Source organism: Crassostrea angulata, chromosome 9 (assembly GCF_025612915.1).
Source record: "Crassostrea angulata isolate pt1a10 chromosome 9, ASM2561291v2, whole genome shotgun sequence".
Classification (NCBI taxonomy): domain Eukaryota; kingdom Metazoa; phylum Mollusca; class Bivalvia; order Ostreida; family Ostreidae; genus Magallana; species Magallana angulata.
This window is the reverse complement of record NC_069119.1, coordinates 21,346,237-21,372,644: the sequence shown is the minus strand read 5'-3', so window position 1 is coordinate 21,372,644 and position 26,408 is coordinate 21,346,237. Positions and strand designations below refer to the sequence as shown.

General features: G+C 34.2%; 2 protein-coding genes across 7 annotated transcripts; one reads left to right on the top strand and one right to left on the bottom strand.

The window, feature by feature from the left end:
* Positions 1-228: 228 nt before the first annotated feature.
* Positions 229-15,744, bottom strand: LOC128163782 (3-sulfolactaldehyde dehydrogenase-like). Of its 2 annotated transcripts, none has more exons than XM_052827440.1 (12): positions 15,652-15,744; positions 10,499-10,705; positions 9,646-9,767; positions 8,631-8,714; positions 7,996-8,166; positions 6,908-7,024; positions 5,723-5,866; positions 4,527-4,670; positions 2,141-2,299; positions 1,674-1,837; positions 1,472-1,530; positions 229-981 (listed from the first exon to the last, which is right to left on the bottom strand). In XM_052827440.1, the coding sequence occupies exons 2-12, from the start codon at positions 10,698-10,700 to the stop codon at positions 776-778; spliced, it is 1,572 nt and encodes a 523-aa protein (XP_052683400.1). In that variant the 5' UTR covers positions 10,701-10,705; positions 15,652-15,744; the 3' UTR covers positions 229-775. The 2 variants fall into 2 exon arrangements, with proteins under 2 accessions (XP_052683400.1, XP_052683399.1); XM_052827439.1 differs by lacking the exon at positions 15,652-15,744 and adding an exon at positions 11,318-11,460.
* Positions 15,745-20,777: 5,033 nt separating this feature from the next.
* LOC128163783 (dnaJ homolog subfamily C member 28-like) lies at positions 20,778-25,175 on the top strand. Of its 5 annotated transcripts, none has more exons than XM_052827443.1 (6): positions 20,778-20,841; positions 21,516-21,783; positions 22,064-22,177; positions 22,457-22,623; positions 22,909-23,109; positions 24,174-25,175. In XM_052827443.1, exons 2-6 carry the CDS (start codon positions 21,526-21,528, stop codon positions 24,595-24,597), a joined length of 1,164 nt encoding a protein of 387 aa, XP_052683403.1. In that variant the 5' UTR covers positions 20,778-20,841; positions 21,516-21,525; the 3' UTR covers positions 24,598-25,175. The 5 variants fall into 5 exon arrangements, with proteins under 5 accessions (XP_052683403.1, XP_052683406.1, XP_052683404.1 ...); XM_052827446.1 differs by having other exon boundaries at positions 20,796-20,841; positions 21,519-21,783; XM_052827444.1 differs by lacking the exon at positions 20,778-20,841 and adding an exon at positions 20,868-20,898.
* The last annotated feature ends 1,233 nt before the right edge of the window (positions 25,176-26,408 follow it).

The following is a 26,408-nucleotide window of genomic DNA, read 5'->3' as shown; positions in this document are numbered from 1 at the left end:
CATGCATCAGACTACAGCATGTTTCCAAGTCCATGGTTTTCATTTTATTTTATTTCTCTTTTTTTAATATTCTGAAGATGCTAGTCTGCACTAATCGGATCAAATTCAAGAAAAGAACATCATCAAGTAGGTGTTGTATGCGGTCATTTTATTTACAAGATTTGATCTAATACATGTACATGTAGAATAAAATATAATTTTATATCACATAACAAACATATATAGGAATGAATGCTTTTAAAGAAAGACACAAATGTATGTATAATATTTCCGTATCAATTTGAACACAGCATGGTATTTAAAATGCAATGTCAGGTCACATGAATGAACAAGAAACAGCAAAATCAAAAGATACTTGAAATTAGATTGAATAACATATGAAACTTGTAACAAAAAAGAAAATCGCATATAACAGTAGACTTTTCCCGTGACAATAGCCAATCCATAAAATATTTACTCTGGTTTTGAAGATTTTATATTAAGATTTAAGAACATAGCAAATATTTATTAATATACCATGCATTAATATACCATACATGTTTTTCACAGTAAAATACACGTAATAACATAATCATAACTATTTTATACTAGTACATGTAATATACATGTACGTATTCATTGCGTTTGTGGTTTCCTGATTTTTACTATTATACATTTCTATGGCACCAAAATACAGCTAGCTTACTGTTATCAAGTCCTTCTCGATACACTGGTGTCAGTGAACACGTTATCATTGATAACATTCATCCTCTTTCATTTTCCGCGAGAATCTCGGCTAGAGTCCCCCCATGCACACATACTTCAGTTCTAGGAACTCCTCGATCCCATATCTTCCTCCCTCTCTCCCAAGCCCTGATTCTTTCCATCCCCCGAGAGGGACCTCGGGACACGGGACCACTCCCTCATTGACCCCCACAATACCCGCCTCAAGTCGCTCAGTCACTCTCCAGATCTGGCTAAGGTCACGAGAAAATAAATATCCTGAAATTACAAGTATAAAAAAATGAAAGTAACCATCTAGTGGATATCCGTCAGAGCAACACGTAATTATATTATTATATACTCGAAATCAGAGGCTTGAAAGACATGGACATGCAGGCAAAGGGAAGGCAAAATGAAGGTCACTATGCACTAATTGGTACTTAAAATATTAAATGGACCATCCTATTTTCACCCCCTTTAATATCCCATTTAATTGGTATGAACGAATTTTTGTTTCCCTTTATCTAGAGATGCATTGTTCTAAAGTTAATTTTATTAGAATTGCAAATTACATGTAAAAAAAACAGGTCGAAAAACATGAATTTTTACGGACAACGGATGGGCAAATTTAAATGGATGCGGGACAAACTGTACTAAAAAAAACCTTACTGCAGCATTTTTTTAATTTAATATTTTGATTGTTTGTAAAAAAGGTCTTATGGATCAGTTTTTATTGGGAGCTAAATAAACTTCAATGCCTTGAACTTACCAGCCAATCCCCACTGAGTGTCGTTGGCCATGATCACAGCTTCGTCTTCTGTTTTGAATCTGGAAAGAATTATACGGGAAAAGCGTTTAAGATACATGTCACATTAGTAATACACGACATTATGAAGGATCCACATAAAAACTATAATTTCATAAATATGTACAGCAAAACGAACTAAGCATGGAAGTCAAATGGCCCTAACCTTAGAACTCCAGCGATGGGACCAAATATCTCCTCCCTAGCACACATCATTTGTGACGTCACTTCTGAGAGTAGTGTAGGATAGTAGAAATTACCCTGCCCCTTAGAACCACCCCTTACAAGCCGGGCTCCATGCTGAATGGCATCTTGTACGAAAGAATCTATCTTTTTAAAAGTTAAGAGCCACGAATGTTAATTATTGTATTAATACATGTTTATATGTATACACATGTAATAATATCACACTACTTGAAAACATGTACAACTGAGGTAAATTAAACAACTTTAACTGCATCAAATACATTTAAGTCTTTTAAAATCAATATGAGCTTTACATAGAACAAATCAGAAAACTGTAGTCAATGAAATAAAAGTAAAAAATTTAATTAGTGTCAAAATATTTAGCAGTCAAAGTTGATCAAGTTTGATTAATTGTAACGAGTTCTGCTTTATGTTTCAGTAGCCTACTTTTTGAACTGCCCTCTGGTTGATCAGTGGCCCCTGAGTGGTACCAGGTTGGAGTCCATCTCCTGTCCTTAACTCGTTGTCCATTTCTTCAGCAAACCTAGCCACAAACTTGTCATATATGCCTTCTTGTACATATATTCTGTTTGCACTAACACATGTCTAAAAACACGAGGAAAAACAATTTACATGCTGACAATGTTTTCAGTGTCTCCCTAAAGATAGCATATTATGCTATTATGGATACATCTATTTAATTAAGACAATAGATTGATCGTAAAAGATTAGTTTACGTATCACGGTACATTGTTTATCGCCAAATTGCAATCAAAAATAACCCTAGTTGAAAACACAAATTACAAATAATGTAATCGCATAAATAAAGGATCGCGAAAGGCGCATACAATCACGTACAGCACGCTTCTTAAAAGTATATCATGTGATACGCGGCACAGACGAGTAATATGAAGGGACTCGTAACATAAAGCATGCTAAGATTTTGACTTACATGAGTGGGACTTAGGCGGAATCTTAGGACCTACATAAGTATGTCTTATACCGTAACATAAAGCAAAATTAGCAATGTCTTAGCTAACTTAAAGTCAAACTTAAGTTAAAAAGTAAAAACGAACTGTTCATTTCTTTTATCGAATTTGAATGTTTTGGTAATGAGTCTTAGGTTGATATCATGTTTATTTATAGATACATGTGCTTGGTATTTTTTTTATGTTAGATGGGGTAGAACTAAATGTACAGACACAAAAATTCAAGGTGGCATGACTGTAAATATATTTAACTAAAAATCTATAAAAAGCTCAAAGCAATGGATCTCAGGCAATACCTTCAGTCTGTTGTTGTTACGTCTTTGTTTTGATGAATATTCACTAGTCATTCTCGAAGACTGCCTGTGGCGTAATATCGCTATGCCGTTAGAACTTGATAGAATAACATAGTTGATTTCTATTTATTGTTTGTTCAACATCTTACCTCACCAATAAGCAACTCACTTACTCTGAGTACAATTTCTTCATTAAGTCAATATATGAGGCAATCCTCGTCTTTAAAATCACTGAGGGTTTTTTTTTTTTTTGTCTTCAAACGTTCTTTTTATAATTTCTCAGATTTCGCGAGTTTACATATATACATGTAGTCACAGGTACTTCTATTCAGCAGCCCGCTTGCATACACCAGTGCTAATGTTTATATCAATCAAACCAAAACTCTAATATTGGTGAATATCAAGATATTAATTTGTTTAAACTATGTTATAAATACACTGTATTTACAGGCTAAATTGAATTACTTAACAAATAAACTTCTAAAAATGTGTAAAAGAAACTTAGGATAAACTTAAGCCACCTCAATCGGCCGCCTAAGTTTTAGGTAAATTGTCCTAGCTAAGCACTCTTCTAGTTACGGACTTAAGTCTAAGAATGAACATAAGTCCTGCTTAAGCACTGTCGTAGACTTAAGTACCCTTTATGTTACGAGCCCCCGATATGTACATGTAAAAAAAGCGAGTTCGCACAATGTAAATTCGTTTAATTTTAAATGTGAAGGTAAATTGGACTTCTTTTTTTACATCTTTGAAAAAGTTAATTATGGGCCCACTGAGACCCTTTTTTCCTTTCACTTATATTTTTCAATAAAATACAATTACCAGCTGGAATAGAAAAATGTACCCAGTTGAATCTGTGTATTTAGGGGCTTTCAAGTGTAGGGTGTAGCTTAACAATGCTTAAGGAACGTATTTCTAGTGAACAAATGAAATGTGAGGGTCATTCGAAGAGTTATTTATAAGCAAGATACTGGGCTCACAATTCTTTGTTATGTGAACAAGGCTCGTGTCCCATTTTTGTTTACATAGGTTCAATATATCATTAAAAATCTTTTTCAAGCTGATTTGTCTATCTTTTTATTCATTTTAAGCATAAATAAACAGGTCCTTAACTTCAACACATTCATTTTAGGTCTAAAATTGGAATTTTCACTTCAACATTCAAAATGTAAACAAACAAAGAATTTCAAGCTCTGTAACTCGCCTATATATAATCAACGAATGACACTCAAATTATGGTTGCCTATTAAAAATGCCTAACTGAAGCATTGTAAACATTAAAATCGGAAAAATAAATGGCCAAAATCGTGATCATGCCCCTTTAAAGTCTATATATGGAGATGAATATACCGTAAAAAATGTTTCCCTACCATATATATATATGATGAAACTGACGTAACACACAGTGAGAAGAAGGGGTACTACGATAGTGCATAAAATTTTATGCTAAAGATTAATTCCATGCAAAATGAGACTGAAATCCCGATACTTTATATTTTTTAATACTGGAGGCTGTACGAGTATATCACATAATCCTTGACATATGGTTACCTGTCCTGAACACCTGAATTTACAGGCGATAACTCCTTTCACTGCTGCCTCTAAATCAGCCGACTCGAACACAAGGAAAGGCGCATTTCCTCCCAACTCCATAGCAGTCTTCTTGACCGTTGAGGCTGACTGTGACAACAGGCACTGTAAATACTCACAGAGGTCATCCGCAGTGATAAAGACGTACAGCTTTGTACTCTATACAATGTTCTGTTTTAACAAGAACATTCGTATACACGAAATAAACAATGATATACATGTACTGAGTATATAGTACAGTGCGTTAGATTATAATATAATTTATTGTTACCGTCCAAGGTAAATCACCATATATGTAATTTTTCTAAAAATAAGGTTTACTTAGCAAAAGACGAACTGTAATTGATCTGTTTGAAAATTCTACATAGGTCTTCCCCAATTTAAAGGGTGAATATATTTACATCTACAAAGTATTATTCCCTCTATTTCTTACGGAAACATACATAGTTAATTCATAGCTCTATAGAAACAGCCAGACTGAAATCTACACGGCCCGTCGTTTATCGATTGGTCGAAATCTACAGCGGCTGAAACTGACAAGAAACCGACAGAACTTAAATTGACACGCCTTCTTTATCGATTGGTCGAAACCTACAGCGACCTGAGAAAAATCACGGACTGCACGAAATAATCATGATGCCAGACTCAACGTGTCACAGGAGACAATTTGGCTGTTTCCTTTAATTAGCTAAAGTACGTACTGAATTTTACTTACTTTTCATAATCAATTAATTAATTTGCTAAAAGAAAGACGTTAATATAAACTATAAAATGCTTTCTTTAATGATTCATTGCATAACCCGCTAACGCGGTTATGTATTTATTCTGCAATGTCGCTACCTTCATATTCCAAATGAATCACGAGAGAAAGCATTTTATTGTTTAAACGAATGCACTTTAAATTGCAGGAAATTAATTAGGAACATTTATGAACAAATGGCCGAATTTCAATAAATGTCAAGTGACTGGCTCCTGGAGGTTGAGAATATTGCTACATGTACTTGTAATCAATCATTTTTTAAAAATTATTTTCAATACAGTATCATATATAATTCATCCAAAATGATTGCAAACAACGTTTTTGTAGATGTACCAATGAAGTACAAAACAACACACACATAGACATGCTAGGTATGTTTTGGTTGTTGATGTGTTACCTTGCCCACGGCAGAGGACCCGGTGAAGGAGATGTGTTGGACCAGTGGGCTCTCACACAGAGTCCTTCCTACATCCGGGGCATTGTCTCGCGACACGGTGACTACATTTAAAACACCAGCAGGAAGCCCAGCCTCTTCAGCAAGCTAGTAGAAAAGAAAAAAAATTAGGACTAAGGTAAGAAGGCATACATTTTATCTCACAACTAAGGCCTTACTCTTTTGGCTAAGAGTGGTACCGATTAATATGAACCCATTTTGAAAAAGAACAGTCTCGTAGTGAATCTCGCTTCTATTTGAGTGTTAAAGGCGAAGGTTACAACTTGTAGACTTCCAGTTCAAGATACTTTAAACTAAGTGCAATATGCAGTTACGCGAAAAAGTCTACCTTATGATTAGTACAAACCAGAGGCAATAATCGGTATTATATTATTTTATATTCAATATAAAATATCTGTCTTCAGGCATTTCGTTCTTCAATATGGTTGTATGTAATTGAAATCTATAGACAAAACATAAAGCACATTGGATATGACCTTTTTGCACTTAAAATGCAGTTTGCTGTATTAACATTTGTCTTCGGCTGTTCTAATCTGGAAAAATGTTTACATCAAATATTGTTTTAGTTTTCAAAATAAGCACAATGATTAGATTGACCATGGTGATTATGAAAAATATATTTTTATCAAAGCCTTTTTGCACTTAAAATAGTTATTATTTTTTAACAGTAACACTGATTTGAAGTAAAATCTTTCTAAACATCAAATTTTTATAAATCCAATGCACTCGACATAATAAAACACTGGTGTCAGTGATGTCGTTTTTTAAGAGGGCTTGAAAGTTAAATTTCTTCCAACTTCTTGCGGTTAAAAAAATCAGACTCATGCATCTATATATTTACTCGGGTTTATGCAGAAGTCGATCAAATTGTTTACATGTAATATTAATTTCTAAATGTAAAACAGGGCCTATACAATATGCTTCAAACATATAACATGTTGAAAGTTTTTTTTTCTTTTTTTTTGGGCTTGTGAAGATATTTTGGATGAGTCTGACCCCCCCACCTCAAAAACGATGCTACGTGCCTGAATAAATATGCTATAAAAAGGATTTTGCCTCTACATATGGTCAATGCTATTTCAATTTCACGTCATCTGTAAGAGCAGTTGATAGAACAGTAATGCGAACCTGACAAAGGGCTAGGGCTGATAGCGGTGTGTCCTCTGCAGGCTTGATCACCACTGAACAACCAGCAGCAATGGCCGCCGCCGCTTTCCGTGTTATCATTGCATGAGGGAAGTTCCACTGAAAAAAGTCCAGTACCTCCCATCAGAAGTTTGGTCAAAGCATTGGAATAAAAATAAAAGCCTTGGTACTTGTTTATTTGTAGACACGCCAATTTTACTCAGACAACTTCATCAGTGGAATGATCATCAGCTTTAGTCGGAAGATCCCCCCCCCCTCCCCAACCAAGACAGTTTCACTTTGTCATAATAAATCCTAAATACCCTTATTTGATTAATTAACAACAATTAATCAACCATATTTTTCAATTTTGTTGGCTAATTGCTTTATCCTGATATTGTTTCTTTAATGATATGTATTCTTTCATCTCATCAGGCTAATGTGTGCTTAATTTGTTAACTACATTTTTTTTAGAAGGAATCATCCAAACGTTTCTTGTACCAAGCTACTTGTACAGCATTGACCCATTAAATATAAAAACTTAAAGAATACTAAATATGAAACCGTGCATAATACACAATCCAATCACTAACTTCCCTGACATTCAACATAAAAAAGAAAAAGATTTTCTCTAAATATTTTTATGTAGAACTTGGTTCCCCCCTAATGTGGCCACATCCTATCCCGGGGGCCATAATTTAAAAACAACTTCAGTCTACATCACTGAGGATGCTTACACACAAATTCAAGCTTTTCTAGCATAATATATTTGAGAAGAAGATTTTTAAAGATTTTCTCGACATTTTCCTATGTAAAAATTTATCCCCCAAATGTGGCAACACCCTACCGCCAGGGACCATTATATTATTTTAACAAATTAAATTATCACTACACCTGGGGATGCTTTATTGCAAATTTGAGCTTTTCTGGCCTAGTGGTTTTTTGAAAAATACCAATAAAATTTCAAAAATTTTAAATTATATCCCCTTTAAAGAGACATTATTATGCAAATCAAATCTACAAAGATTAATTATAATATACCAAATAAAACATTAATACATCTCAACTATTGTAGTTTGATCACTACTTACCGGTGTTATCATTCCACACACTCCAATCGGCTGTTTTAAAACAAGCAAACGTCGGCTCTTTGCATTGGTGGGAATAATGTCGCCATATACACGTTTAGCTTCCTCGGCATACAGCTCTAAAAAACCAACCCCATAACTCAACTCCGCCATGGAGTCTTTTAAGGGTTTGCCCTTAATTCAAAAATAATATCCTGTATTACAATAAATCGAACATCCATGCATATTGTTGCTTTTTTTATTTACAGAAACCCCCTCCCATCCATCTCATCGCTTCCATGCAAGTGAAGAACTTTATTTGTCCAAAGTTAATCTAGTATATATACATAAATTGTTAATTTTTTGTTAAGCAAACCGTGTTAACATTTAAATTATATGATTGAAGAAACTCGAATAATATTATACATTATACAGAAAAACTACACTTTAGATAGATGATGCATGTGGTGCCATATTGAAATATTTATGTCTCGTAGTTCACATTACTTAAGCTTCTTAAGTTTGTAATATTGAAGATTATTTAGTACTGTATATTTATCATAGAATTAAAAAAATTGGGATTAGTTAAACATACAGCCATATGGAAATGGGAGAGGAAATAACAATTTTTTTTAAAATTTCATTTCTGAAGTACACACATTTTCCATGGTGATAAGCTTGGCCAGATCCTCTTTATGAACGTTACAAAGATTGGTCCACCGTAGCATTATCTCACTCCGCTCCTGTTCAATAACAAATTCACCATTCACTTACTTATAAAACATTATTAAGCAAGAGATACTTTTACATAGTTCTACATTTTCAATGGCTGCTATATATACCCAAGAATCTGTTCGGCAGGCAAAAGACAGATAGAAGACCATTTACTGTAAACAAACTTTTATTCGCGAATACTAAACTGTGCAATTTATTACACATCAAGTGGTTCGTGGTGTTTTATTTTCGTGATAAAAATTCTCTATGTAAACGCGATCGTCGCGAAAATTTCTTGTCCGCGAAAAAACTATATATATATATACAGTCACATAATCTGTTAATTAAATGCTTTTAAATCCTAACCTTCGACTCAAAGCCCTTTTCTCATTTAAAGATCATTTTAAGCAAAAGATATACGTTGTTTGAAACATTTCTGGTCCTTTTAAACACTAAAAAACATTTGCATACATGATAATTATGCTATGTATATGTTTAGTTGCTGAACATTATAATATACAATTCTGTTTTTTAATATCTTACAAAAATGGGATCACGTACGAGTTATAGTTTAAATATAAATACATGTAGTTGAGAAACGGTTGGACCCTTTTGTCTTAATTTAAAACGATATCTCTTGTTATTTGAATACAATGTAACACATTTTGTTCCACAGCTATTTAGATATGCGAAGCCATTTTTCGAAATATACAGAAAACTATATATTAAGGATCGACCATTTTGGGGCTGTTTTACTCAAACTCAAATGTGGCAAATCGTTTCCAAATTATTTAGCGCATCTTGTGTACAGTGTAACTTTTCAAAATATTTCTCCTTTTCTGAAAAATGAAGGCTAAAAGAGTTTTGGCATTCGACCCTTTAAACCTATTACTTAGATTTAAAAAATCTGCTTTATATTAAATCAAAATCACACATTTTCTCAGAAATGAATTGTGTTACTTTTGCAGTTCTTTCCTTCCAGCTCTGGAACGCTACATACGCCGTCTTTATAGCTGACTCTGTATCAGATCCATTCATATCAGGCACGGATCCAAGGACTTCCCCGGTGGCTGGATTTGTAACTAAATTAAATCATTGAATGATAGAACAGGTTTATCATATCACACGCTGGGCTTAATGCAATTAATATGAGAAGAAGAGTCTAAGACTGGCAACAACAGAAAAAAATCAGTTTTGTCGCTTATTTTCTTTATCATATGTGAGCTGAAGCATATTGATTCTTATGGGTTTATAATTCTCTTTAGTAATATATTTGTAATATATTTGTCAAAAATTCTAAGAAGTGCGCCAGCCTCTACCGAATAGAATTAAACACGCATTTCTATGACTTAATAAAAAGTTGACAAGAAATAGAAAAGAATGGAAAAAATCAGTAACATTGTCTCTTTCTTAAACATTTTGTAAAATTGTGTCATTAAATTAAAAATTGCTTCCGAATCAATACCAAAACAATGTACGAAATTACTTCAGATATTAGGCTGATTGCCAACCAGAAGATGAAAACGTTTACCCAGTCACGTACCCTAAATACATGTACTAACACCTTTTCCTCATCTTTTGAATAATACCGGTATAATTATATAATTAGTGATACAGCAAATTTAAATGCTAGTTATTGAAGTAAAATCAAATGATTGTCTTTTTAGGTTTACTCATTTTATGATACTTATAGCCCAAGATACACGAAGTTAATCAAAAAAATATATAGAAGAGACAAATAACTAATATTAATAATAACTTTTCAAAATATTAAGAAATTTCTAACTGACAGAGTTCGACAAGCATAACATACCTTCGAACGTTTTTCCATTCTCTGCTGAAATCCATTTTCCATTGACGTATGCTTTGTTTAGAAGCCATTTAAAAGAGTCCATCTGTTTGTACGTCCTATTTTGTTGATGGGTTTGCAAGTTAAATGGAGGTGAATGAAAGACTTTTTGACTGTACACTGTAAGTTTGTTAGAGTGAACACATGGTCCCAACACCTTCAACATAATATCTGGAAGACATTATAAGATATTATTTTTAAAAATACAATTATGTATATATAAAACACTTTGCCAAGTATTTTTAAGAATGTCGGCGTATTTTTGCGTTTAAAGTAGTGTTTTAAAAATTTTATAAAAGTATTAATATTGTAATGATGTTATGTCAATAAACCTTCCACACAAAAACAATGTACCCGACAAAACTAGTTCAATTTTCTTAATGAATATTGAATAATAAAGTTAGAAATGTTCTGTACCAAAATGTTTGATATTATTTATACTTATTTCAAAGAGATTGATCCTTGGACGTAGCCAATATGGTCAAATAATGAATTCGATTAAATCTTAGAATAACTTCATCCACCCTCCTAAAAGTATGCTTATGATATCCACATATTAAAGCATTCTACCTAAATGGGTTAAGGCCCTATGCTGGTGCCAATATGGCTGTACAGTATAGTGAAAGTGTATTAAATTCTAGAAATCTTCTCTACATCCACAGCAGGGGGAGATAAACTGAATGCAGGTTAGAGAAATGCATGACCTTTCTCGCCATCATAAAAAGGAACGACGACTCGCTTTCAGGATGAATTAATTTGCATGCATTTTATAACATTACTTACTGCTTTCGTTCAAAATGAAAATCTGCAAGAAAATACGCTGCTGGGGAAAGTATAAACACCTAAGCACTAAGCTCCTCAGTAGTCACGATGATTTGTTTATATCGGCCGTATAGTGACATCTCACGGTATCTCTGAACGAGATAACACACAAAATATATCTTGGCCATGAATTAGAACGTTTTATAAAATGGACTATTTTAGCATTTAAAAAGGCTCTGGTCACCGAGGGTCTACATGTAGGAAAAAAGAACGCAAACAAATCAATAATTTCTATCGTGCAATGATTGTCAATTTGAATTACTTCAGTTCTTAATAGTTTTATCAGAAATAAAAAGACATCAGCACGTTTACGTTACAATATATTTACATATCATTTCTTAATCTTAAACCCAACCAGTAATAATAATGGAAAGAACCTAGAGAATATTGAAAAAACCTGTGTTCGAACGATTTGTATATGTTACTACAATGAAATATCAGTAGTTCAATACAATACAATACAATGCAATCAGTAGTTCAATAATTAAGAAGTAGATTTCAAAAGCTTTTGATTAAAAGAAACTTTAAATAAATAGAGAAGTAGAGCTCATTTCACTCTGATGATTTAGATAGGCGGTAAACAAATTTTGTTTTATTGTAACTGACGAGGTACACGCAGAAAACAACCCGCTTAAAAAACAGATGACTGAAAGTAGCCCCATTTAAAAATATGGGTCAAAACAAAACACTCAAGGTACATGCATGTTAAGAACGGTCGGCAAAGTGGCGGACATTCAACAAAGTGTGCGTATCATGGCGCACATGGACTTGGCACCCTTTGTTACGTACCTAATATTACACATGATACGTTTGACAAATGTTGTTTTTGTCAATTCAATAAATTTAATTACTAACATTGTACCTCTGCATTTTGTTTTACTCTTATATACAAATCTGTAGACATCAGCAAATGATGCTGATTAAACAGGCAATACTGAAGATGTTGAAATATGAATGTGTTCTTCATTAATTATGTTAAAAATGTAGCTTAATTTTTGGTGCATAAAATTTAATTCTATGGAAGTTGCTCAGCAAAACGTAGTAAGGAATATCAATATTCAATATGAATATCATATATTTATTAATTAGTCGCTATTTCAATAGATTCACTTAATTAATTCACAATTCACAAAGTGTTTTGAACCATTTTAACAAGACCTTGGACTTTCAGTAGAACATATCTACCTATTTTCTTGCGTCAAAACAAGTTAAAATGACGCTGCTTAGCTCAAAAGCCAGACAAATCTTGTTGATTTCAAAGAGCAATGGCTGAATGGCCTTCAATGTAATAGACAGGCCTACTTCTGAGTACTTCAATTTGCTGTTTGACACCAACTACCCTTTCAAGCTCCTGTTAAAATGGTTCTATCTCGGGGTCGTAAATAACCACATGCCCACTCACAGATTTGAGTAACTTTCTTTATGGGCGACATACCCTTTTGGATCTAATCGTCCATGGCCACATAGCGAGTAAAATTTATACCATGTACCTAAGAGTGATGTCATAACTTGGTTATCACCATCATCTTCCACCTTAATCACTTCAATGGTCAAGTCAAGGGGGCAACAAAATACATGTAACAGTGAAAGAAAGCGTGAGCAAGCTCACGACTTGACATCCCTGGTACAACAGGCTGTATACATCCCATGCACAACAGTTTTTCATCAAAAACTTTGTATACGTCTTTCTTTTAGACGGGGTGTATACAATGTTGTACACGGGGTGTATACTATGTCCGTCTACAACATAGTATACACCCCGTGTACAACATAATATACACCCGGTGTACAACATAGTATACACACCCTGTACAACATAGTATACACCCCGTCTACAACATAGTATACACCCCGTCTACAACATAGTATACACCCCGTCTACAACATAGTATTCACCCCGTCTACAACAGTATACACCCCGTCTACAACACAGTATACACCCCGTCTACAACATAGTATACACCCCGTCTACAACATAGTATTCACCCCGTGTACAACAGTATACACGCCGTGTACAACATAGTATACAGCCCGTCTACAACACAGTATACACCCCGTGTACAACATAGTATACACCCCGTCTACAACATAGTATTCACCCCGTGTACAACAGTATACACGCCGTGTACAACATAGTATACAGCCCGTCTACAACATAGTATTCACCCCGTCTACAACAGTATACACCCCGTCTACAACATAGTATTCACCCCGTCTACAACATAGTATACACCCCGTCTACAACATAGTATTCACCCCGTGTACAACAGTATACACCCCGTCTACAACATAGTATACAGCCCGCATGTCGTGGTATACGTGGTGTGTGAGAGAAGGAAGACTTTCTTCTGACAAACATAAACAAGAAGGAGCATCAAGAAATTCTAATATAAAAACTGACCAACAGGGATGTAACAGGGGGAATCAACAGCCAAACTATAGACAAGAGGCCAAGAGGCCACATTGCTCACCCGAGCAACAATAGCCATAATTCTGATTAAAGGAGCATAATAGTATCAAATTCAAAATATCTTGACAATTCAGTAAACGAAATCTTACACAAAATGTTAAGAAATCTGCCAATTTTTATCCTCGTATTACCAAACCCTTTTGTTGTTTTAGATTTTTTCTTTATTTGTATTTAAAAATCCCCCTTTTTGGGCCACTTTTCTCAAGATATTCATGATCAAACATCAATCTGCGCAATATGTGCTTTTATACAAGTTTCAGCTTTTCTTATGGCTAAATGTTTTTCAAGAAGATTTTTCTCTATAGCATCCCATGTAAAAATTTCACCCCCCTCCCAATGTGGCCCAACCATACCCCGGGGATCATGATTTGAACGAATTTGAATCTACACTACCTGAGGATGCTTCCACACAAATTCTTTCTTCGGTCTTTTGGGTGGAAGTTTTCTGAAGATTTTTTCTATGCATTCCTATGTAAAATTTATCCTCCTTTGTGGTCCAACCCTACCCCCGGGGACCATGATTTAAACAGAAGTTAGAGCATTTCTTGTCTGACAGTTTTTGAGAAGAACATTTTAAAAGATTTTTTCTTCATATTCTTATGTTAAACTTGATCCCCCCCCCCCCGGGGGACCACGATTTGAACAAACTTGAATATACACTACATGTACCTGAGGGTGCTTTTAAACAATATGAGTTTTTCTGGCCAAAAAATTTCTGAGAAGAAGATTTTTAAAGATTTTCTCTATATATTCTATGTAAAACTTGATCGCCCCACCGAGGACCATGCATGATTTAAACGATTTAAACGGGATGGCAATCGATTGCAGAATTGCTAATCGGTTAATCGCAATTCGTTCCGATCGATTAACCGGTTACTAGTATCTTTGACATATCTGAATTAATTGTAATTAATAGTTGATATAAACAACACAGAAATAACGATAGGAATATTCTGTTTTTGCGTGTAGAAATCAAAACAAGTAAAAAGATTTTAGGGTCCTCCACACACCTGAGAAAAGTTCTGCCTACAAGCCCATTCTTCTAAAGTACTTAAAGATAATTTATGGATTTTTAGCATGTGTTCGACTTGAAAATGATCCGAAATATCTCACTTTTTTAGGAAAAAATAAACTTTTTAAATTTTACCGCTGTTCATGAAAATAAAAACCCCTGCAGTATTTGGACTCGGAACCTGCGAGTTGGTAGACTGAAGAAACACCCACTGCGCCACAGACAAGAGATAGACGTCAAATATTGGTGATATAAACTGTTTCACAATGCGCTAAAATTGCCATGTTGTGATGTTGTGATGTACTTTCATTAAAAGTAAAAGTCACGGGGTGTCGAGGATCCTTAATCTCACGATAATTATGAAATTAAAAACAACAGTCATGAAATAGTTTCTCTGACTTCGTTGCAATTTCTAGCGTGTCTTTTCATGATGTCAGATATGTAAAATCATCCTTAATTAAGTTATGCCAACAGGTCAATACATTATGACATTATGTCGACACTGTATAACAGGGGCAAATGTATCCTTACATTATGGCAACATTTTATTACATGATTACATTTTATCAACACTTTAATACATGGTGTTTACACATCCTTTCATTATGTCAACACTTATAACTTGATAAACAATATGAGTTTTTCTGGCCAACAAATTCTGAGATTTGTGCGTGGGTTCAAACATGGGTCACGAAGGTATAATAGCTTTCGCTTGCTATACATGTAGGAAAACCCTTGAAATTTTCATACGTTTCCATTTTTTTAGGTGATCGACAGGGAACCATGATTTGAACAAACTTGAATGCACATTACCCGAGTCCTTTAAGTTGCCTCTGGTAGTCTTTTGAAGACCATCGACAGCTCCGTAAATTGAAGTTGGTTAATTTGTTTACATGTGAATCGAGGTCATAGTATGGAACGTCATCGTTGCCTTATAGCATAAGAAGATGCATGAATAGAGAATAAAATGATTATAGAATGAAAACAACATAGGACACGTATTTTATTTTATTTAACATGTTTAATAACACATCCTGATCTTTTTATTTAATATACACTCACGCACAAAAATCAACACTTCCACACAAGAACTGCATGTATGATATGTAGGCCTAAATTATGGTTTATATAACCTGAAAACTGTTCATTCTGTAAAAATAACCTGTTTTGTTTTAAGAGTGGACCGTTGTTGTATAGCAGTTTTTCCCCCATAGTAGCTTCTCCCCCCAGAAAACCTACTATATAGTAGCCTTTCCCCTTGGGGGGAAAAGCTACTATATAGTATACTATATAGTATACTATTCTCTTTTGAGAAGTGGACAGGCATAGCCTAGGCTATGCCTGTCCACTTCTCAAAAGAGAATACTTTTCCCCCATAGTAGGGTTTCTCCCTCACGTTTTTGGTTCAGATTTTATAAAAAATATTGATGGAAACCCAGTAAGGATTAAAATTAATGTTTCTACACTCCCAGGTTGCATACATGTACAACTGCATTCATCTATAAAGGCTAAGTTTCGTTTTGCCGATTTATTATTTTTATAGACTATGCTGAAAATTGAACATCTGTGTAATGGAATTACACATAAAACTTAATTTAGTTAATTAATTGGAAAAAAAATACTTGGTTTTACAAGTTATACACTTATATGCATAATTCTGTGTTCTGAAATTGTACTATGCGAGAATGTTTTAAGAATTTTTTGATAAATCTATCAGACTGGCTGTCTGTTTTTGAAAATTTCATCCAGGCTAAACCTCTGTTTTAAAGAGATTTTGTTTCCAATGTTTCAGAGCCCGATTTTTAAAATCCTATTATAATGATTATAGGGCATATTCTTAAGGGTCCAATGTCTCATAAACTAGAGATGACCATATCACCATATTTTCATAGTGGCAGTGGTTTACCACTTGTAGATGACTCTGAAAATTTCAGCCTTCAGGGGCCATTGATGTTTCAGGGCCCGATGTTTAAAACCCCATTATAATGATTGAATAGTGATCTATAAGTGGGGATCCGAATCTCATATTCTAGAGATGACCACTTAACCATATTTTCACAGTGATAGTGTTATACCACTAGTAGATGACACTGAAAATTTTAGTCCCCCCTGCAGGGTAGGGGCCTTTGTTGTTTTCGAGCCCGATGTTTGAAATCCAATTATAAAGGAAATGTATTTTTTAGGGCCCCATATCTCAAAACTAAAGATAACCACATGAACATATTTTTACGGTCATTTAAAAGTAATAACATCATTTAAAAATACACAATCGCTCATATATTTCCTTATCAAAATGATTGAAAATTACGATTCTGCTTTTCTTTTTTAAGAACTTTATATAATATGATTTAAATTTGGCCCCCATAATTCGCAATTTTTTAAAGTGTTTCGGGTACAGTAAAATGTTATGTTATTTTTTAGAAGAGTTGATTTAAAATATATTACCTATTCATTTGATTTATTTGTACTCGCTTGCAGTATATATATGACGTCAGAAGTAACGCAATTACTACAATTCAATCAAAATCGGTCAAAAATTGACATTTTTCTTATCCGTTTACGAATGGGAAATATAAAGCGCATGCTTGAACAAAGATATTTTTTGTTACTTATTAGTCTTGGCTATATATATCTCTGATTAAAATATTTTGTTTGTTCAAGCATGCGCTCTATGTTTTCTGAAAGAAAAACTGCTTGAAAACAAGCTGTTTTATGCTAAAATTGCAAAAATGGCGGGAAAAGGTTGTCTTTACGATGTCATATTTCTTAAATGTGAGCACTTGAATCAAATTGAACATTATGTATAAACATCACATATATATCTGTACAAAGAAAAAAAAAGAATTGAAGTAAAACGACGATGCTCATTTTAGGGGGCCATCTAAGGCGCCCAGATCATATATAGCCCAAAGTTTACGAACAATTTTTTTTAAAAAGGTACGCAGGTAAATTCATTATTCTTCAAAACATTTAATCAATTCATTAGATGACTTATGATATAATAAATAACTAGATAAATAAATCAATAAACTTTTATTCATAAAAGGAGCAACCGAAAATCAAAAATAAATAACCAACCTAAGCGCATACATGTATACGACTTTTTTAACTTGTTAGTTGATTAGAAGACCATGCAAGCTTATGTTTAAAAAAAAAAGTAAGTCAGCTCATCACAATAGAAGTGTTGGTTTTTGGGGGGTTTGGGGTTTTTTTTAATTACCTTTGTTTCATTGTTCGAAGAAATAATATGGTACACAAGTAAATCTTTATTGCAAAAATATGAAACAAATAGTAATATACGATTTTTAGGTAAGTGAATCGTATATCTTGATTTATATGGCATCGTTTTCAAAATTGTTTATTTATAAATCACGTTGCAAAATTAAAAGTGGAAAATTAGCAAATACTGAGTGTAAATATATACATAAGGTTAGTTTAGGCTCCATTACACATTTTCCAAAGTAACCAGCAAAGATACTGACATTGTTCTGGTTGTGAAGACATTTCCTTTTTTAAAAAAAAATGTTTGCATCATAAAATCTCGCGTTTCGTAAAAAATGTGCTAAAAAATACGAATATGCGTAACTTTAAAACAAAATTGTAAACACTAACTTTTCAACTGCTTTTAATATATAATCAATTAAAATACCCCTTACCCATGATTTAGAACCCCATCAATCAAAATAAAACTAAAACATTTCAGTTCTGATCATATCATTGCACCCTGTCTCCCGTTTGATATTTAGAAGAAGAAATATATAATTGTTTTTAAGATCGTCAATTCGAACGGTATCAATTTAAAATTGATAGCCTTTTGGACGAAGGGAGTAATACATTTCCACTTTTTATTCCCTTCCTCTACAAAATTAAGTCAAGATTGTACAATTAGTTCCCTCGGAGAAGCTTATACAGAGATGGTAATACATTGGAAAAATTAAAGTTCCAAACCAGCGTATTTTTACTCAAATGTGTTCTCACGTGTTCTTAACGTGGAAGTCGAAACTGTAGATAAGCATCGATTAGATGAAAAAGATTCGAGGTATTCCGAAATCCGTGTAAAAGGTTTCCAAAAAGGTGTAAAAACAGGTGAAATAAACGATGATGACACATGAATGTTATGGAGGTGCGTGCCTTAGTTCATATTTTTGGTTAAAAAACCATGAAAAACTATTTTATTATATGTATTAATAAATGCCATAATTATCCTTTTTTATGAGAAATTAATATCATATCAACTACTGCAAATTATAATTATTGCCACGAATGGTCCACCATATACATGGCCGGAATGTAAAAAAAGGGGGGAAATCCACTATGTAGTAGGTTTTCCGTGGGGGTAATCTGGCTATAAAAAGGGGGAAAGCCCACTATATAGTCAGCTTTCCCTGGGGGAAAAACTGCTATGTAGCCATTTTTCCGGGGGGAAGAACTGCTATATAGCCATTTTTCCGGGGGGGGGGGGGGGGGGGGGGGAAGATGGCCAGGGGGAAAAGGCACTATATAACACCGTATCAGGTTTACCTGTTGACAATGCTGATTAATATATTTTTCAACTTCGAACAATAAAACCAGTCTTGCATAGAATTTTCTGTTGTTCACTTACATATGTAGTTGACAGTTTCAGGTATGTGCAAGGGATTTATAAAGCTATGCTGTGAAAATTTCATATTTATTCAGTCTTCTACTATAAGCATCATCATCCCATTCTCTACTGGGAGGAGCATTTCTTATATACATTAACAATACTGAAGGATGTAAAAGAGGTACTGCATAATATATACATGTAACTGTTCTCTAAGTGATATTCCTGATATGCATTGCCAAGTTTTGATATCACGTACAAAATTATCTGATGAAATGATTACGCCAACCAACACAAAGAATGCATTGACCGGCTCAGATGCAGGTGTGGCGGAAGTTGACGGTCAATGTTTAATTTTATGAACTTTTTCCAGGGAGAATGTAGTCCGCATAGGCGTCGGAACCGGGGGGGGGGGGGGCTAGGGGGGGCTTAGCCCCCCCCCCCACTTTTTTTGCAAAGTTATACCTAACCATTAGAAACATAGCATGGTAGAGGGTTCAGCCCCCCCCCCCACTTTTTCTCGCAGGAAAGATTATTGTTCCTAAATTTACCTTGAAAGATTGATAAGTTGGATTCAGAAGCATACTAGCCCCCCCCCCCCCCCCCCCCCCCCCCCCACGGATTAGGAATTTCATGAAAATGAAAAAAAATTGGGTAAGTAATTTTTTTTTTTGTGGAAGTATAGCCCCCCCCCCCCCCCCCCCCACGGATTAGGATTTCCATGATTTTGGGAATTACTTTTTTCTCAATATTTCTGAGGAATAGTCTAGCCCCCCCACTTTCATTTTGCTTCCGACGCCAGTGGTCCGGATGATCAGGAATTAACTTTTCGCCATATGAAGAATATGATTTTCATGTAGTGCAGTGAAACTTGTCTCAGTGTGCGTTCTGATCATATCTGATGTGATTTGTGGTTACGAGTTATTATTATGATAAAGTGTTAATTTTGATTCGTGATTCTGAAAAATGGAGTAGGTATATATATCATACTGGATAATATTTACTAGTTTTTTAGTATTTGTTCGCTGTATCATGTTAGTACCTGTCTCAATCTCAATGTCTTAAACATTAAGTATGCTTCTTTATTTGCAAATGTGATGTCTTAATTCTTGTTTCCAACTTACCTGTATTCGTCCAATAAGTTTACAGTTTTACCTGTCTCTGTCTGTTAATTTTAAGAATGAACAATTTTCTATTCATTATTTTTAAGAGTGGACACCTACAGGTAGCTGATTGGATTATTTTTTTTAATTAAGAAGTATTTTATTTTGTTTTAAAAAAACTAAAAAAAAAAAAAAAAAAAAAAAAAAAAAAAAAAAGAAAAAACATAACAAAAATGTTTTAATTACTATTAGGTCGGGATCGGAGTGCGTAGAAAATACAACGTTGACACTGTGACTGTTGACTGTTGTAGTTGTTGCGTAAGTAAGAAAAGGGTCAATTAATGAATTATGATTTGATAGATGGGTTGATTTAAGGTAAACAATGTACAGCGATCTTTTAAGTAACTTTATATTGAAATTTTGCTTTAACAAATAGCAGGCCGAGTTGATTACAATCAGAAATCAGAGTAATGCAAAACAAGAATTGACACTATATCAGCAGATCGAAAACAATTCATGAAAAAAAAAATCACTCTTTTATATGTTTCTCCTTCAACGCAATTGCATTTTAAGTTTTCTAAAGGTTGTGGGGTTCTTTACACCGTTTATCTGTGGCCAACTAGCTATTTCTTGAATGAAATAAAGAACAGTTTTTGTTAGCATGATAATTGATCGGTAATAATTCGATCAGCACTATGTGAAGTGATCAAATTTATCCATGCCCAATTGCACGCCAAAGTGGATATACAGCCAGTTACAAACTACTTAAAATTAAGCAAATTGTAGGTAATTCAAGCATTGTATGTAATTTTGGCTTTGTTGTTGAGTGAATAAATTGTTACTTTGTAGTATCATATATACTCATACCTCCTTCAAATACAATTCAAACATTACAATTTTAAAAGGTTTCTTGATGTAATTTTTTACAATTATCAATGATATGATAAAATTACACTTCAATTACCTTTTTTGAATGTGTTTTTTACTTGTAGCAGCCATGCCATGATTCGAAGGACACATCAGACATTTCGTTTCTCACAGAATCCCTTTTGGCTGCTAAGCCTTCGACATATAGGGTACCAGCTAAGAGGTAACATTCGTGACAGTTACAGTCTACTCAATGTCACCAATGACAGCTCTGATGATGAAGTAAGGGAGGCATACTTAAGACTGGCCAAAATTTACCACCCGGACTCTGGAACCTCATCTGGGGACCCTCGCAAATTTAATCAAGTCCGTGAGGCTTACATGACCATCAAGGTATATATGGACAAATATTTATACAACCATGTTTGTCATACCTCTGAATTTTGAGATCAAGGTAACCCCTTTGAATAAAAAATTTAATATTGTTGCAAATCATCTTGCTGTTATTTTTTGTTAGTGATAAATTTTTTCCTGAAAATATCATTTTAAAAAGAGCCAAAATAAACACAATGAGTAAGGGAATAACTCTTTAAATGCACATGTTATAATACTGGCAGTAAAATGCTCTGTTTGAGGAGTATGATGCAATGACTGATACTTTTGTGATTTGCAGAATCACAGAAGTTCATCATCAGGCATTCAGGCGGATGAACAACAAATGGACAGTGACCTTGACTTTGACATTCAGCACACTGTCCCACAACACCGGCAATACCTCAACTATGATGTCAGTCCCCAGTCATTCCTTTTACTCTTTACTTTTGTTTTGCTTTCTTACATTACATCTGGCTGTATACACAAATTTTTTTAAATTTGAAACATATTTAATTCATAAAATTTATTACGGTATGTTCACTAAATTACACTGCATAAAATATTTATTAAACATTCTTAATATTCATTGTACAAAAACTACTAAGTATCAATCAAATTCAGACTCTCTTATATTAAATGTAAATTGAAACTTAATGATTCATGTGTATGTTTTTGTTTTGGAACATGGAAGGGTGTGGGATTTGGGACCCCTCTTCAGAGACAAAAACAATATGCACAGCACAGGGTCAGAAAGGCATCAGAAGATATGTTTGAACTGAAGAAAGCCAAATGGACGAAACCTTCAGAATCAGCATTGATGAACAAGACGAAGGCCAAGGCAAGGAGAAACAAGATCAGGTAGAAATCAGTTGGAATATTAAGTTACAAACACTCTCTGAAAAAGAAGATGCTATTGCAGTACAAACATACTTGTGTTAAGAAGGGATTTCTTTCATATTTTGTCCTGCATGCAAAGTTAAATGTGATTTCATTTTGTAAAATTGATATCCTAAAATTTTTAAATATTATCTGTAAAATGTTTCATATATTGCATTGATTCTGTATCATTGAGTCTGGTTTCATTAAAAACCAATGATTTGCTTTATATACAGTATAACAGGATGGTCTTCCCCTTGCTTTCAGTAACACTATTGATCGAGTGGTGGAGGACCTGATACAGGAGTCCATGCAGCGGGGTGACTTTGATAACCTGGCGGGGTACGGGAAGCCGATCGACAACAAGGACCGCAACCCTCTGCTGGACGCCACCACCTACAAAATCAACAAGATGCTGAAGGACGAGGGCTTCGCTCCGGACTGGATCATGTTGGAGAAAGACATCAGGTTAGGTTCTTCAACAGAACAGGGATGGATGATCTTGATGATATCCATGTCATCTTTTCCTTTCCTTTTGTATGTAAATCCTACTTGACTACTGGTGTTCAAAACTTTAGCCAGAATCAGTTACAGTCAAACTTTGTTATCTGGAACTAGATGAGACTGTTTAAAAATTTCGAGATATCAAACTAATCAAGATATCGAGAGTAAAATACTTAAAAAGTGATTGGGACATACAGATCACTTTGACATATCCATGGTATTCGAGATATCAGTGTTTGAAATATCAAAGTTCAACTGTACTTTGTTTTCCCATCATGTTTTCGGTCTTCTGTAATTGTTTCATTTGCCTATGAATTGTACTGTTTGTTATTTGGATTACATACAAGAGTAATAGAGCTTTCATACTATAAGTAAACCAAACCCTTTGCTGTCCTATATCCTACATCCTATCACACTAATAAGTTCTAATGTGGAATCATTTAATTTCGTGGGGGCCAATTTTCGTGGATTGCAGAATTTTTGCTTATTCATGAGGGTGTAATATCGTGGATGCGCCGGTTTTCAATTTCAGTAGGAAAACTAAATCTTTAATGATTAGTTTTCGTGGAGGATGTAAATTTGTGGGTGAGGGCTACCCACGAATACCACGAAAATTGAGCCACCTCGAAATTCTAATGATTCCACAGTATTCTAACCTAAGGCTATCCATGTGTTAACTCTATACTTAACAATTTTCTTATTTACAGTAACTTTTGAGATATTTTTTAATGTGTTGCTGATCAAATGTCTGAAAAGAAAACTGGTTTGTAGCATCTGAAGATGGATACTTGGGAATGAAACTCATAAACCCGCCTCCCATGGGCCATATATTTAGCATTTAAGGTGTAAAATCTCTAAAAATCTTCTTTAAATGTGATAAAGCAATTGTAAGTAAAGATGTAAAATATCTGTTTTCTCAATTCATACCCTGTAGCTTAGATTTGGTTTCCTTGTTGTATGAATTAAAGTGATGGTATTATTGTCTTGTTGCTCAGTGTCTACTAAGATGCCTTTTTTTTTTTACACAGGGATGCTTTAATGGAAGCAAGAAGTCATCTTGCTAGAGTTATTGACAAAATTGGAAGCCCACCATTTTCTTCACCTGTGCAAGACAGAGCCTGGAATTTTGAATATGAACGATTTGAAGCCAAAATTTCTCTAGTCAACGACAGTGTGAAAAAATTCAACTTAATTGTCCCTGTGTTAAAAAAACAACTGATACCTTATTCTGCGGAACGTGAACTGAACAGAGTATTGGAGAACCACAAGGAGTATTTGGCTGGTCCTCTCTCCAGGGATCTGACCCCTGACCCTGGCCTGGTATTTGTTGGTGACTCTTTGAGTGGTCAGGTGCCCCAATCCAGTTCTCTTGATAATGTGATACTATGGGGAGAGGTCTGGGAACAGATCAAAAGTTTGTTTTCATGGAGGAAAACACAAGAACAAAGTTAATACACGAAGTCCTGCAGTGTAATCACAGCAGCAGAATTATTAAAACAAATGCAAATACAGAATTTTGATAGTACATGTACTTGTGATTTTAAAACGTTAGCTGAGAAAATTGCAAAACAGAACTTGATTTGATTGTCAAAAAAACCTCTTAAATTTACCATTCATGTAGACATTATAACTTACATAAATGTTAAATAAGTGCACAGAAAAATCTCTCCATCCAAAGTTTGGTAAAATCATTATCTCAGGGGTAGGGTGGGACTCAATGGGGGATGAATTTTGATATAGATTTAAATAGAAAAAATCTTCTTCTCAAAAGTCATTTACGCAAGTAGTGTTGTTCAAATCATAGTCCCTGGGGTAGGGTGGGCCCACAATGATCAGTTGACATTTTACATAGGAATAAATAGAGAAATATCTATAAAAATCCCTTTTCTCCTAAACCATTTGGTCATTAAAACTGAAACTTGTGTAAAAGTATCCTCAGATATTTTAGATGGAATTTTTTTTTTAATCGAAATCCTGAGGCTAAGGTAGGGCCAAAAAGGGTTGACATATAACATAGGAATAAATTAGTAACTAAAGGGACTCAATGTTTAACATAAGAATATGTTTAGAAAAGTTTGAAGATCTTTTCAAACAAGATCTACTTTACCAATCATCAAGATATTTTGTATTTGATATCATATATGACTCTCTTTGATTTTGATCTGTGTCAAATTTAAAGTTATTTCATTGTTAGATATTAATTCATGTCATTATTGGATGAAATATATTATCTAAAGCATACTAGTATTAATTTTTGTTTTTAGAAAAAAGAATCTTTAATTGATGATAAGATAGGATCAATGATTTTTAGTTTTGAAGAATTCACATTTGAGTTGGTTTAGTTACATTGTATATATAGCACAATAACATTTTTAAGCATTAAGAACAAAAAGTCAGAACATTTATATGCGTGGATTATTTCGAAATCGATGGAAACTTTAGCTACAGACAGTGAGAATACACGCCTAACGGACTTCCATTTTCACAATGCTGGCTACCTTTAAACAGGCACGTAGCATCAGGGGGGCCTGCCCCCCCCCCCCCCCCCCCCCACTTTTTCTCGCAGCAACAATTTTTTTTAAAATTTACATATAAAAAGTTGAATTATCATGGAGTTGGCCCCTCCACTTTTTTGGGAGTATGTAAAAAATTGATATAAAAATAAGGTAACGAGGAGTGAAATTGAAGATACATACTACGCCCCCCCCCCCCCCCCCCCCCGGATTAGGATTTTGAAGATTTTGGAAAAGTTTAAATCCCCCTTTTTTCTTTTTTTTTTGCTTGTCAAGATTGTTTGGATGAGTCTGGCCCCCCCCCCCCCCCCCACTTTCAAAAACGATGCTACGTGCCTGTTAAATGATTAAATGAAACCCACAAAATCACCAAAAAAATCGTTTAATTATGTAAGTTAAGTTTGTCGTCAAATATGGACTATGAAGTTTAAAATTTGTTAATTGTTAAATATTGATGAGATTTTATGAACTTGTCTTTTTATTTCCGTTCGTTTCTAATTGTAACATATTGGACAGTGTTTTCTTTAGCAGTTATTTGAGATGATCGTCAGTTGGTTATCCTTCCCTTGATCTTTATGCGCCGTGTATTGATCTAAGCACCGTCTTCTCATTTTACCAGTAGGACACAAGATGTGATGGTAGAAAAGTCCGATTGATTTTATGTCATTTTGTGGTAGTGTTGCTTCTGGACATTTGTTACATACAGGTACAAAGAATTAAATACAGGGTCTACGCTCACCTGTGTCAGGT